The sequence below is a fragment of the Pteronotus mesoamericanus genome, unplaced genomic scaffold (assembly GCF_021234165.1).
Source record: "Pteronotus mesoamericanus isolate MK-2021 breed Mesoamerican mustached bat unplaced genomic scaffold, CSHL_Meso_final contig_78, whole genome shotgun sequence".
NCBI classification, from domain to species: domain Eukaryota; kingdom Metazoa; phylum Chordata; class Mammalia; order Chiroptera; family Mormoopidae; genus Pteronotus; species Pteronotus mesoamericanus.
In genome coordinates, this window is record NW_026555258.1 from 4,493,394 (window position 1) to 4,507,682 (window position 14,289).

At 61.9% G+C, this 14,289-nt stretch overlaps 1 protein-coding gene across 1 annotated transcript in view; it reads right to left on the bottom strand.

Moving 5' to 3' along the window:
- The window catches only part of HMCN2 (hemicentin 2), a 132,853-nt gene that overhangs the window by 22,916 nt on the left and 95,648 nt on the right, over positions 1-14,289 (bottom strand). The window contains exons 62-78 of the mRNA XM_054584723.1: positions 13,998-14,079; positions 12,329-12,460; positions 10,554-10,697; positions 10,305-10,464; positions 10,089-10,213; positions 9,527-9,710; positions 6,753-6,850; positions 6,034-6,300; positions 5,351-5,541; positions 4,856-4,937; positions 4,630-4,766; positions 3,874-4,015; positions 3,645-3,789; positions 2,726-2,853; positions 1,989-2,145; positions 1,090-1,211; positions 104-268 (exon numbers count right to left, since the gene is read on the bottom strand). Coding sequence (XP_054440698.1) covers positions 104-268; positions 1,090-1,211; positions 1,989-2,145; positions 2,726-2,853; positions 3,645-3,789; positions 3,874-4,015; positions 4,630-4,766; positions 4,856-4,937; positions 5,351-5,541; positions 6,034-6,300; positions 6,753-6,850; positions 9,527-9,710; positions 10,089-10,213; positions 10,305-10,464; positions 10,554-10,697; positions 12,329-12,460; positions 13,998-14,079 — 2,461 coding nt within the window. The remainder of the gene's footprint in view (positions 1-103; positions 269-1,089; positions 1,212-1,988; positions 2,146-2,725; positions 2,854-3,644; positions 3,790-3,873; positions 4,016-4,629; positions 4,767-4,855; positions 4,938-5,350; positions 5,542-6,033; positions 6,301-6,752; positions 6,851-9,526; positions 9,711-10,088; positions 10,214-10,304; positions 10,465-10,553; positions 10,698-12,328; positions 12,461-13,997; positions 14,080-14,289) is intronic.

Here is a 14,289-nt window from a genome sequence, read left to right on the forward strand (position 1 = left end):
AGCGGGGAGGGGAGGGCCGTGCCCCACTGCACGGGCCGCGGGCCGCTCCCACGCCTCCGCCCAGCCCCGTCCCCTCAGCAGCAGCTTGTTCCCCCTTCCTTACCCGAGGGCGAGACACGGTAGCCACTCCCCCGCACCCCCAGGGGGATGCCTGCCTTGCTCCAGGACACCGCCGGGGCAGGCACGCCGGTGCTGTGGCACGTGAGGACCACGGGCGCCATCTTGGTCACCATGAAGTCCGTCTGGTCGTCGGCAATGGTGGGGGGCACTGAGACGTAAAAGCAGGCATGAGGCCGCGCTGAGGGCCGTGGGGAACAACGCCTGGCACGGGCCAGGTGGACGAAAACCATAGAGAGAGACCGAGCCCCACGGCGATGTTAGTGACAAAGGGCCAGGAAGGGAGGTGCAACAGAGAGAGGTCACATTCACTGACTCCGGAAATATTTTTGGCTGGGCACGGGGATGGCTACAAACTGCTTTCCCTAGAGACACCAGCCAGGCATCTCAGGGAGCTGGGAGCTGGTGGCAGCTCAGAGCAGGGGACATGGCATTGAACCTGAGGTCTGAGGAAGCAGGTGTTGGCTGGGTGAAGGGCGAAGGGAAGTGTTCACAGAAGAGGGAACAGTATCTGTGAAGGCCCAGAGGCAAGGAACATAAAACTGAACAGCAGACCGGATCCCAGAGCAGGCCGGCCATGGTGTGAGCTTAACCTGGGGCGGGAGTGGGGGTCAGTGGAGCCAGCCCACAGGGGGCCTTGGGGGCCCCGGTGACACCTTGCATTCTATCCCAAGGGCAGGGGACACTGGGGGAAGGGGGTGGATTTTACCCAGGATGATGACAAGGCCAGATTAGAACATTCTAGATTGGGAGGGGTCTCTCCTGAGAGCTCCCGCATGCCAGGGCTGCGCTGGGGCCGGGTTATGTCAGTGCGGGCAGGGCAGGATCAGAGGGGGCCTCCTGGAGGAGGTGGGCTGTGCGGCGCAGGAAGCCTGCCAGGCAGCTGGCCAAGTCCCTGAGGGTGAGAGAGCACCCGGAGAGGAGGTGGCCGCCCCATCCTGGCTTCCTCCTCGGCCCCCGCCCCCAGCTCACCGTGGACGGTCACCTGGTACAGCCTGCGGGCCTCGCCCACCTCATTGCTCGCCACGCACTCAAACTGGACTGCGTCATGGAGGCTGGGAGCTGCGAGGAGCAGGGCGTTGGAGGGCAGGAGCCTGGGGCGGACAGACAGACGAGGGGCTGCGGAGTGGCTCGCCTGACTGACCTGAGACCAGCCCGCTATGGCCTCCCTGCCTGGGGGATTGGGGTGGGGGAGCCTCATGACTATTCCCCTTTCCTGTGTCTGGCCCCCAGCCCTCTTATTGGCTTCTTCTAGAAGTTTCCACCTCCAAAGGTCTAGTTTGGGGGCGATTTTGATTTCCATCCCAGTTTCTCTGTAACCCTGCACGTCTCCTGCATTCACCCTCTGTGGTGATGTCGACGATGGGAACCACACCTGCCTCCCGGATCAGGCCACTTGTCTAACGAACACCTGCTGTAGCCACAGGCCCCACGAGGCGCTGGCCCCTGACACGGCCACGGTTGGGCCGGTGAGCTGGTGCGCAGACTGCTCTTGGGCTCCCAGGGGCCGTCCCAGGGCCAGCGACGTTTGAGAGGCAGGGAGAACTAGGCTGCGGCAGGGGCCCTGGGTCCAGGCTCCGCCAGCAGGAACCTGGGCTTCCAAAAACGTTTTCAAACCGTGGCAGCCCTGGTTTTAAAGGCCACGCACTTTCTGTTCGGCTGTACATCTCAGCCGCCCCCACCCATGCCCGACGCCTCAGTGTGAAGGCCGTCCTGGCCCCCCGAGGCCGGGACAGAAGCCCTGGTGACGGCTTTGCTGAGCCCCGGAGCACGTTCCTGCCTCGTTTCCGACCTGGGTCGTCCTCCGTGAGGTCGGGTGCCATCCCCCACCCCGAGCGGCTCAGGAGACTACCAGGAGGGCCGCTCAGTACCGGTAGGCGCCCTGCTGCAGGCGGAAGTCCAGCTTCTGTCCGTCCTTCCACCAGACCACGAGGGGCTTGGGCGAGCCACTGGCCTCGCAGGGCAGCAAGGCCGGGGTGTGGGCCGTCAGGGTCAGGTCAGAGGGGCCGGGGGCGATGGTGGGAGGCTCTGGGGAGAGAGCAGTGGTCAGGAGACAGCGTGGAGGGTCGGGGGCAGCCAGGGCTACTCCCACCGCCTCAACCCACCCAAGGAAGCAGCGGAGAGGCGGCGGGAGAAACTCCCCTTGGGGACCTCCCGACAGCTCCTGAAGTTCCGGTGAGGGGCCTCTGCTCACCCCGGCGGCTGGCACCTCCGGCCACCTCTGGGATGAGGCCTCTGGGCGTCACTGCTTCCGGCAGCGCAGCCTCCCCCGAGGGGTGAGGTTGGCGTGGGAAGAGCCGGTGGGAACGCCCTGCTCAGTGGTTCTGAACCTCACCCTTTCAAGCAGTTTACCTCTTTTGCGTGTTTTATCACTCACTCAATACAGCAGCCTAGTAGTGGGTATATCCACTAACTATGCATAAAAGTAAATGTGCATCTTTCAGTGTGATGTTAAAACATTTTTACTAATGGGCTTCATTGTCAAAAACATCTGGAGAAGACTGTTGCTGGCTCCAGACAGCTAGAATGACCCAGAAACTAAGCAGAACCTGGCCCAGACTCAGGGTGGATGCTGAAGGCAAGAGTGCACCTTCCCTTGTCCACCTACCGAAGACCTGGAGGTCACGGCCTTGCCGGTCGGAGCCTGCAGCGTTGGACGCCAGGCAGAGGTAGTGTCCGGCATCCTGGGCAAGGACCGGCTGGATCCTCAGGGAACCCTCAGGCAGAACCTGGAACCTGGAACTGGAGGGGGGGTTGCCATGGAGACGAGCATATCAGCGAGACCCTGGGAAGGACTGGGCCCCCGGAGGTGTCGCCAGCACGACCATCCCCTGTGCCCGGCTTTCCCAGGAGGAGGGTGCCAACTCAGGAGTCCCGCATCCGTGAGGCGGAGGTCCCTGGGGCCACAGCCATGGGCCCCGGCCAGCATCAGAAAAGGGCAAGAGAGGCTGCTTCAGGGCTCCTGGGTTCCCAACTGGACCCAGCCTCTCCCCAAGAGTCGGAGGTAGAGGCACCCCCACCCTTCTGAGAATGGCCCTGAGATCTAAGAAGGGGCCCTTCCCAAGGGCCACAGCTGTTCTGTGTAACCCCGCCCCCAGCTACAGCTGATTGGACTGAGGAGGAACACGTCACTCAGGCTGGACCAATGGAGTTCCCTGCCCTGGGAATTTGGAACTGGGGTTCCCAGACAGCTCTCTAGGCTCTGCAGGTTGTGTGAACGGAGGATTCTAACTTGGGGGCCACGGGGTGTCCCCTCTGCCATGATGAGAAAGTCGGCGTAGAAAATTGGTTGGAGAGAGGCATGAAACTCACTCCCAAAAGAAGCAGATTAGCAATGAGGAGTCAAACCAGACAGACAGACAGCCACCAGGGATTCTCAATACCCTTAACAAACACACGTGCCTGTCGCTGGATTCCGGGAAGACCCGTGTCCTGAGACACAGTTACCTCCTGCTCCAGCTGCCCAGGTGGGCTTCCGGTGATGACCTGCAAAGAGGGACCTGAAACCCTCCCCTTCCAGCTCTTACCTGGGGCTCCCGGGATCCAGGGGGACCCCGTCCTTCCGCCAGCTCACGAGGGGTGGGGGAGCCCCATTCACCTGGCAGGGCAGCAGGGCTGTCTGGTTCACAGAAGCGTTCACTGCCGGTGGTCCCGGCTGAATGGTGGGCACCGCTGCAGGAGGGGCACAGAAGGAGCGGGGTCGGGGAGCCTGTGGCTCTGAGGGGGGGCGGGGAGCGGGGGAGGAGGCCCACTCACTGTGGACGTCCACGTGGAAGGCCAGGCTGGCGCTGCCCGCGGCGTTGTGGGCGGTACAGCTGTAGTCGCCGCTGTCGGCCGTGCTCAGGGCCTGAAGCTGCAGGAACCTGCCCCGCTCTGGGAACTGGGTGTGGGCGTCGGCCTGTAGAGCCCCGGGGTGGAGAGACCCTCATCGGTGCGGGGCCGGGCCGGGTCGGGCCAGCCTCCAGGCTCCAGCCAAAGAGGAGCAGGGAGCCCGTGGGGCCCGACAGCGGCCCCTGCCCCACTGTGGGCTGGCCTGCCGCCCCGACTCGATGCCCAGCTGAGGACCCTCCTGGGAAGCAGGGTCCTGTGGGAGGCAGGGAGCGCCCGCCTCCTGGGGAGGACGCCGAGGGGGCTCATGCTCCCACGGGGAGCCGGCGCTCCCAGCAGGTCTGCACCCCTCGGGGCCATGGCAGCACACGTCCCCTTTCAGGGGTGAGCACAGAGAACCTCAGGAACGGGCCCCGCGTCACACGGACACAAAGCGTAGCTCAAAGCTATGAAGGGAGGAACACAGGTACGCGTCGGATGCACTGCATGCAGCTCCGAGCCTGGCCTCCGTGTCCCCCTCCGTGATATGGGGTGACAACAGTAAGGGCAGAGCCCGCGGGGAGAGCAGGCATGCGGAGTGCCGGCACAGGGCAGGCCCTCAGCGCCTGGCAGCCAGTCCGGTCAGGGTCTGGGGCCTGAGGGGGACAGAGGGCGATGTCTCAGGGTCCCCAGCCTGGCACCCACCTGCAGCAGAATGCCGTCTCGGTACCACTCAATCTCAGGGGCTGGATCCGCCTCCACGGAGCACTCCAGAACCAGCTGCCCCGGGGCCAGGCCGACCACAGAGCGGGGGCCTCGGGGCCCAATGACGTTCGGAGGGGCTGGGGGCCCAGAGAGGGCATGAGTGACGGACCTGCCCCTGCAGATCCCATCCTGCCTCCCTCTCCTGTCCACCCTCTGACACCCCTACCTTGAACCCTGACCCGGAAGCTCTTCTCGACTTCACCGGCCGGGCTTTGGGCCAGGCAAGTGTACAGCCCACCATCGCCCACCTGGGGATGGAGCAGGGTGAGCGGCCGCCTCTGGCCCCAGCCTGCCCACCTCCTGACCTGGTTTCCTTCCTTTACAACGGAGGGCCCTGCTCTGTCTGCCTTCCCGCTTTTCCACCCAACCCATTCCCCTCTCTGGGATGTTTCTTCTCTATCTCTATCTCACCCTTGTTAGGGCAAAGCCTGCCTCCTCCAGGAAGCTCCCCCTGACTGCACTAGCCCTCCTCGGGTTACCTGGTGGTTTGCATCAGCCTTGGCTCTGACCTGGCGGGGAGTCCCTGAGGGGACAGCCCAGGTGGGTCATCTCTAAGTCCTTACCCTACACACAGGAGGAGCTCGGCCAAACCTTGACAGATGCTTCTGGGTCCCCCCCACCCTCCCCTCCCCCAGACTCGCCACAGGCAAGACGGCAGCACCTGCACAGCCTCCACCCGGAGCAGCTGCCCAGCCCCTTTGCTGCCCTCCTGGCTGCTCAGGGCCCGTCCGTTCTTGTGCCAGGTGACGTTGGGCGAGGGGGTGCCCCGGGCATCACAGCGGAGCTCCAAGGGGGTGCCGAGGGCGAGCGACAGCTCTGCAGGCTGGCCTGCGTCCTCGATGCGGGGGGGATCTACAGAGCACCACGGGTCAGCCTGGGGGCTCAGAGCAGTGGGCGTGGGGGGCTGCCCCTCCCCTACCACCCAGATTCCAACAGCAGACAAGCCACACACAGGCAGGTGGGGTTGTACGAGAGGGTCCTCAAACAAGGGAAACCACGGCCCATCTGCCTAGGGCAATGATTTCTGCTTTAAAACCAACAAGGACGCAGTATGGAGACGAAGCAACAATGACACACGTCCTTCTAATACATAACAACACTGGAAGACTCTTGTGCTGGAGACTTGGGGCTCTGCTCCCTTCCCCCAAACTTCAGTGGCTCCTGTCCCTGCTCTACATGGTTTGGGGGACAAGGCTGAGGAGCGCAGCCCAGGAGAGTGACACATCCCCGCTACCTGTTCCCCACGCCCACTCCAGGCCTCCCTCACCGCCTCTTCCATCACCCCCAGGGGCCCGCCCCCCTCCTCCTGGCGCCGGAAAGCTTGTGCTGGGGCCGAGGACCCACCCATCACTGTCAGCTTGAAATGCCTCCTCGCTTCCCCGGCCTCGCTCACGGCCACGCAGGAGTAGGTCCCCGAGTCCCCAGCTCCTGCTCGCTCCAGCTGCAGGCGGGGCCCCTGTTCAAGGCTCTGGGGCTGCAAGGGCTTCCCATCCTTCATCCACGATACGAGGGGCGGGGGGTGGCCCTGGGCTTCACAGGGGAGGACCACCGGGGAGCCGCGGACCACCGCCACATCTTTCTGGAACTCCTCTGGCTCCAGAACAGGGGGCACTGTACGGGGCAAAGGAGGGGGCATGAGCCATTTCATTCCATGCCAGGTGGCCCTCGCCCCTGGGCCTCTGTTCCTGGACAATTCCTTCTCATCTCCAATGCTCAACTTGGACCTCACCTCCTCCAGGAAGCCTTCCCTGAACCCCTGTGGCCTGGTGAAGTGCCTGCCCTGTGCCCTCACAGTACCCGGCCCTTCCCCCGGGAACGCCAGTTCCCTGCAATTGTGATGATCTCTTTGTAGAGCTGTGTCCTGCGCTGACCTCCCGGAGGCAGGGGCCACCCCCGCTCACCGCCGTACCCCAGAGCCTGGCAAAGCCCTGGGACACCACGGTGTCTAACGGCTCCTTGTGAGATGAACAAATCAGACGGGGTCACCGAGTTTGCTCACAAGGGTTGTCAGTCTTACACCCTGAGGCCAAAGGTCAGGCTGATTCCACACCCTTGCTCCGTACCGTGCACCTGCAAGGTGAAGTTTCTGTCGGCCACGCCAGCTGGGCTTGCGGCCACGCAGGTGAAGATGCCGGAATCTGCCAACTGCACCTGGGAAATCCTGAACCCCTCAAGAGAAGGGGGAGGGAGAGAGGACAGAGCCAGAGAGCAGGCTCAGTTACCTGTCCTGTCTCCAAAGGCTTGCCAGCTCAAAGAGCGGCTCTGAAACGCGAACTTGAACAAGCCCAGCCTCTGCTTACATCCCCTTTCTGGCTCCCCGGCGCCCCCAGCACAAAGCCCCCGTCTCCCTGCCCCGGCCCCGTTGCTGCCTCCGTCTCTGGCCCACCTCACTCAGCAGCCAGGCTTCCTGCCTCCCCGGCCCGGGGGGGGGGGGGGGCTGCCCTGCCCCATCCAAGGACAGCCTCCTACCCCGCCCCCTTTCTTCTAGACAATCCCTCCTTGCCTTCCGGACTCACCAGAGTCGTCTCCGCTGTCTGTCCCCCCACTTTCTCTCAAACCCCCTCCTCAACCGCCCCGCCTGGGCCGCCCTTGTCAGCGTCCCCAGTGGCCCCCCACAGGGCCCTAACGCTGGTGGCCGGCGCTGCAGCCAGTCCGGGCTCCCAACACCGCCTGGTGGCTGACAGCCCCCGAACGTCCAGCTCCTGAACTCCCAGGCGCGGTAACACAGGTCGGGTTGCCATCCCGCCCAGGTGTCTGCGAACCTCTCAAACTCGCCCTGTTCAAAGAGAACGTGGGTTCCTCCCTCAGCCTGCCCCTCCCACAGCGGACCCACCTCAGAACGGGCACCCCAGCCTTCCGGGTTCCCGGGTGAAGGCCCCGGGGCCTCACTCAGCTCCTCCCCATCTCACATCTGCGACCACCTGCGCCTCAGAGCCCTGATCCAGGCTGCGTGGAGCCTCACCCAGGGGCTGCCAGAACCCCGCCCTGCCCTGCCCGCTCCGCCCTGCCCTTGACCCCAAGTCTGTGGTCCACACAGCAGCCAGAAGGACCGTCTAAAAGCCTAACTCACAGCCCCAAAGAAGCGGAGGCAAAGACTCAAACGGACATTTGTACACCAATGTTCACGGCGGCATTATTCACAATAGCCAAAGGTGCACGCGGTCCAAGGGTCCATCGACGGAAGGTGGGCGGGTAAAACGGGGCCTGTGCACACGATGGAATGGCACTCGGCCTCAAAAAAGAAGGGAACCATGACACCCGCTATCCCTGGGCCCACCTGGAGGACATTAGGCAGGGTGACATGAGCCACACAGAAGGACAAATCCCATGTGACTCCCCTCCCGTGAGGTTCCTGGAGTGGTCACACCCACAGCGGCGGAAGGGAGAACAGTGGGGGCTGGGGCGGGGGAGGGGCTGCGAGCTAGTGTTTCACGGGGACAGAGCTTCAGTCTGGGAAGATGAGAAAGTTCCGGGGATTCTGGACAGGGATGGAGATGGTGGTTACACAACAGTGTAAGTGCACCTAATGCCACTCTGTACTTAATTACGTACTGAAAACGGTTAAGATCGGAAATTTTATATTATGTGCATTTGATCACAACAGAAAAATGTTTAAGTCCCATCATGTGCTTCCTGGCTGCATCCATCGCTCTGCAGGAAAACGCAGGTCCTCCCAAGGGCTGACAAGCCCAACGGCACCTGACCTTGTTCACTTGCGCGCGCGCACACTCCCCTCCCCGCCCCCCGTACCCCTCCGCACTCTGGGCCAGCACAGGCACGTGCCCCTCAGGGCCGGGGAGCCTGCTGTCCCTCTGCCTGGTGCCCTTCCCCACGGAACCCACTCACTCTGCCGTCTCACTTACTTTGACCTCTGCTCAAGCGTCACGTTATCTGAGTGCCTGTCACCGACCACCCAACTATAGCACCCTGCACGGCCACCTCCCACCCCCTCACCTTACTTTATTTTTCAGAGCACATATCCCTGGTGAGATTTCCTTGCTATATCTGTTTATTTCCCATCCCCCTCCCTCCCCAAAGCTTCAGATGCAGGGTCTTTGTCTTGCTCGTGGCTCTATCTCGGTGCCCAGACCTATGCTTGGAACAGTAGACACCCGGAAGTGTTGCGGAAGGCATGAAGGCTTTGCTCATGCACCTTCTTCCAGGAAGCCTTCCCTGATTTCCTTCACCCCAGGCCAGGCTGAGCTGGGTACAACCAGATGCCATCCCTTGGATCTCTGCCTCCCCTTCTCATTTCTGGGGTTTCATCTGGGGGTGGGGTCCTCTCACTTTCCTCATCATAGAACGTATGTTTATACTATTTTTATTCTGAAAGTCATTCAGATGTGTTTTTAATCCTGGAGCCACTTAAAAACAGAGCTGGGTGCTGCCGCACCAGGGGAACTGCCTGTTCGTCCCTTGTCTCAAATCTTTAGAATGTTAAAGCAGGACAAGATAACCTTTGGACTGGGCCCAGGGCAACCCTGTATCCTGAAGAATTGTTTGCAAAGATAACAAGAAAGCAGTTATTATGGCCAATGGACTGACAAGTAAAAACACTGGTTAGAACTGACATCGCTGTTACGTGTTCTGCTCCAACAGAAATGCCTTCCTCCTGTGGTTGACCTTGTCCCCCTTCCCTTTCTGACAAGTACCTGTGGCCTTGTCTCCTAATCAGAATGCTACTTGGGCTTCTGCCTGAATCTTCTTACCGATCAATAAAGGCTTGAAGCCTCTCACTCTGAGAGCCTTTTATTTTTAGGCCCACAAGCCCAAGGGGCCAGAAGGTGTGTCTGCGGCCAGCAACGCGCTGGCCGGCGGGCCGGGAGCGCCCCCTTACCTGAGCACGCGGCCGGAGCCGTGGAGGTGCGTGCGCGGGGAGAGCGGGAGCGGCAGGCCGTCCTTGAGCCAGCTCATGTGGATGGGCGGGGAGCCCTGGACAGGGCACGCCAGAGTCACCACCTCCCCAGACCTGTGCACCAGGGGCCCTGTGCCCTCTGTCCCCTGCTCAATGGTGGGAGGCACTGGGGTGGGCAGAGAGAAAAAAAGGGAAGTGAGGGGGTCTAGGGAGAGGAGGGGTCTTCTTCTAAGGTGGATCCTGGAGGCACTAACGCCTAGGCTTCTGCCACATTTCCCCCGGGAAGGAATGAAGGCCACTGCCCGAGGGGCATAGCCCCCTCTCCGCCCCCACCTGGGGCTCCCTTCTCATCACCCTCTCCCCCAGGTCTCCCCTGCGCTGCGGCGGTGGGCCTGCAGCCTGAGGACAGGGTGGGGCCCCGACAGGTCACACGCGGCCTGGCTCACAGCGCAGGCTGCCGCCTGAACCAGGTCTCCAGAGTCCCGCCCCCGCACCGCCCTCTGGATGCCCAGGGCGCCCGCCTCTCCGCGCCCGGGCTGCTCACCCAGCACGCTCACGGTGTGCAGCCTGGCGTCCTCCCCGGCCGTGTTGTGGGCCACGCAGGTGTAGGCGCCCGAGTCCGCGGCCTTCAGGCCCTTCAGCACCAGGGAGCTGCTCTCCAGGTAGAACCTGGCGCAGGGAGGGAGCACCGAGAGCAGGTGCGTGAGGGTCCGCAGGCCCTGCCGCCTGGGGCGGGGACAGGGCACAGGCCAGGCCTTACCGGAGGTGGGGGCCGACACCCTGGCCCAGCGGGCCACCGTCCTTCAGCCAGGTCACCTCCGGCGGTGGCTGCCCATCGGCCTCGCATTCCAGCCGCACCTCCTGCTCCTCCAGGACGCTGTGCTCCTGCGTGGCACCCGAGCTCCGGATCCGGGGGGCCACTGCAGCAGGGGCTTCGGTGAGGCCCCGCGCAGTGGCAGGGGCTGGCATGGGGGTGGGAGGCCAGGAAGGGTGCGGGGCGAGCACGTACCCAGCACGGCCACTATGAAGTCCTTGCGGGCCGTGGCCTGGGCGTTCTCAGCCACGCAGGTGTAGGTGCCAGCCTGGGTCGGCTGCAGGCGACTCATCTGAAGGCGGCCCCCGCGCGATACCACGCCGTGCGCCACGCTGCTCTCTGTGGGGCGAGAGCGTGCCAGCCGGTCACCTGCAGGCCCACCGCCCCAGGTGCTGCGTCTGGGCCAGACACAAAAGTCACGTGACTCCCTGAGCCGGAGTCCAGCGCCCACGCTCACAGAGCCGGAAAGGCCCCAGGAGCCCTGGAATCACTGAGCCCCTTCCTGTGTCCGTAGGGAAACTGAGGCCCAGACAGAGGCAGGGCCTCCTCCCATCTGCACCACGACCTTCCTCAGCCTGGTCTTTGTTCCAGTCCTCACGGCCCTTCCCTATCTCCTTCCACTGGGACGTCTCTTCCCCTTTCGTGTCTGGGACTTGGTCCTCTCTCCGTCACCTCCCAGGCCCACTTCACCTCCCACCTTCCCTCCGGCTTCACCCCGCCCCCTCCCGCGGATCCAGCCTTCCAATCAGGGTGAACCAGCCGCTCACTGACCCCGACACCGGTCGGCTAGGGGCTCCGGCCGGCCGGGGCTCAGCTCAGGCTGCATGCCCACCCCATCGTCGGACGCCTCCCCCTTCGCTCTCTCCAGCTGCGCCCCGGCCCCGAGGCCTTCTCAGACCGTGCCCGCCAGGTCGATCCACGCTCGCCCACGTCATCTGCCCAGCCAGTCAGAATTTATATTTAACTTTAAAAACTGACATGCTACAACACGAGTGAACCTTGAAAACAGCGTGCTGAGCGGAAGACGCCAGTCACCCCAGGCCGCAGACTGTGTGACTCCGTTTATATGAACTGTGCAGAGGAGGCCAGTCGGCAGAGACAGAGCGCAGGTTAGCGGCTGCCTAGGGCCGGGCGGGGGCGTCAGGGGGGAACGGGGAGCGGAGAGTAACGGGTATGGGGTTTCACTTGGGGTGATGAGAATGTCCTAAAATTAATTGTGGGGATGGTCTGTGAATATACTAAAAATTATTGAGTTCTAAGCCTTAAATGGGTGACTTGTATAGTATGTGAATTATAACCCAATAAAGCTCTTGAGAGGGTGCGAGTGTGTGTGAGGAGCCGGGGTCGGCCGGCCTGTCCGGAGTGGGCAGGGGGCAGCGGGCAGTGCGAGGTGGGCTGGCCTCCGGCCCCGCGGGCTCTGGGGCTGAGGGCTACAGCCACGAAAGGGCTTTGACAAATGGCCCACTCAGGGCTGCACTTTGGGTCCTGTCTGCCCAGCGTGGAGCCTGCGCTGGGGGCACAGGGTGGGAGGGACAGTGGCGGCCGGAACCGGGAAGGCTGTGGGTGGAGAGCAGGGTGCTGGCCCCAGAGGTGTCTACCCACCCACAAGAGCAGGGAGCCACTGTCTGTCAGGTGGGCGGAGAGAGGCAGAGAGAGGAGCCAAGGCCAAGGCCTGAATGGGGGTGACCGACAGCCAGGCCAGGACCAAGCTGAGTTACTGCAGGAGGAGCAGCTTTGGGGCCAATGCCAGGCCCAGGGTTGGGCCGGCTGGGTGCTCAGCACCAACCCTGCACTTCCGTCTTGGGAGCTGACTGTGGGCACAAACGTAAGGACCCTTAGAGTCCCCGTGAGAACAGTTTCTGATGCTTGGATTTCCAGGCCAACAACTCCCCTTGGCTTCCTCCGTCACTGCATTACAGAAAGGAACATTTAGCACTAAAAAGGTAAGAAGGACCTGGTGATGCACTCACCAACAGGCATTCTGTCCTTCAGCCAAGTGACAGTGGGGGCAGGAACCCCGGTCACATCGCAGGTCAGGACCAGGGGGCTCCCAGCCACCTGGCTCACCGTCTCCGCCTTGGGGTTCTCAAACGCTGGCGGCACTGCAGGAGAAAGGCCAGATTCCCAGAATCTTAAGACACGGGCCTCCCTCCTTCCCTCTCAGGCAGATGAGAGATGTTGGAGAAAGCCCTTCTCTGTGGCTAGGAGTGGACATTTCATGCTTTGCCACTGATGGAGATGTGCCTTGTTTCATTCATAATTAGAACCAGCATCTGGTTGTTTCAAAAGATCTACAAAGCAGCGCCCAGGAGGAGTCCACTTAGCCCAAGGATGGTAAATGCATGGCTCCCGCACCACCAGTTCTTAACCTATGCCAGGACAGACATCACTAATCAATCCCTGCACTCTGGGGCTCAGCCAGGAGAAAGTCAAGCACCCCATGCAGCCACTACCCGTGGAACAGAGGTGGCTGTGCTGAGGATGAAATGTCTTTGCCCTCAGGGACCCCTGCCCACCATTCATCAAGGCAGCCATCAGGAGAAAAGGCTGTGAGCTTTGAACAGCAAGCATGATATCACTAATTTTTAACAATGGTATTCAAGGTGGCTCAGGGTTGGATCCTTCCACTGCTGGCCTGATGAGCAGGATACTGCTTTGCCTTTTGTGGCCAATAGCCGGTGTCCTCCCAACCTGTCCTCTCCATCTCGTGCAGAGATTTTAGCTGAGCACACGGCTGCTCGGGTACAAACTACATTTCCCAGCCTCCCTTGCAGCCTGGTGTGGCCAACTACCTAAGTCCTCATCAGATGGGACTCAAGCACAGGGAACAATTCTACTGCTGCTCTTTTCTGCTTCCCGGGGGCTAGGACAGGATGCAACGTGTCCCAATTTCAACCACATGGACAGGGACAACACACTAGGGGACAGGAGAGCAACGAGATGAAGGAACCTAGGTCCCTAAATTTCTACAGGGAGCCCAGCTACATCCCTTCCCCAGTCTGAACACTCGCCTCCAGGTTTATGGATGAGGGAGGTAAATTTCTCTCTTGTTTAATCCACTGTATTTGGGGGTGTTTTTGTTATGCGGCTGAGTTTATACCCTAGCGGACATGACATGACATTTGACCCCGAGGAAATCTGGCCAAGCCTCCCTCGCCAGCTCCTACAGCTCCCCCTCACCCCCACTGGAGCCACATCCCATCAAATGTCATCTGTGTTCCATCCTTGGGCTGATGGAACAGGCCCCTCAGAGCTCAAGGCACAGGTGATATGGCCCCAGGCTGCCCCAGCGTCTGACCTCTGAGGACTCCCATCCCAGGGCTCACGTGCCAGGCCCTGTGCCCGGCACTTCACGGACACGGGTCTCATCGGTCCACCGACCGAGTGCTTCCCGGCTGCCCAGCAGGCAGGTGCTGTGTTCAGCTTCTTCACGGAAGACACACCTGAGACTCAGTGGGACGGTCATTCTACGAGGCCCTCCGGCAAGTCCTATTTTGGTCTCGCTCTTCTCAGTTCCAGACCTTGTCCCTGCGATACTCGGCAACCCACCCACCCTTTCCAGTGACTGCCTTCCCACCCTCAGCAGCCCTACACATGGCTAAGGAGTCCGCGCCACGCTTGCAGCTGGTCCCCGCTTACCCTGGACAGAGAGGACAAACGTCCGCACAGCCTCTCCAGCCTCGTTGTTGACTTTACAGCTGTACAGGCCTTTGTCTGACACCTGGACAGAGACAGCAGTTGGTGACAGTGTGCATGGGGCTGGGCTCATCCAGGTCCCAGAGTCTTCCAGAGCAGGGACCCCCAAATATGCTGGTCCTGCTTACTGGGGTCAGAGGGTCAGGAAGCCAAGGGGAGACCTGACCCTCTGTCCCTCCCCAAGAGCTTCAAGAAGCAGGAGGGCCCATGGCAGGTGAATACACAGGTGCCAGAT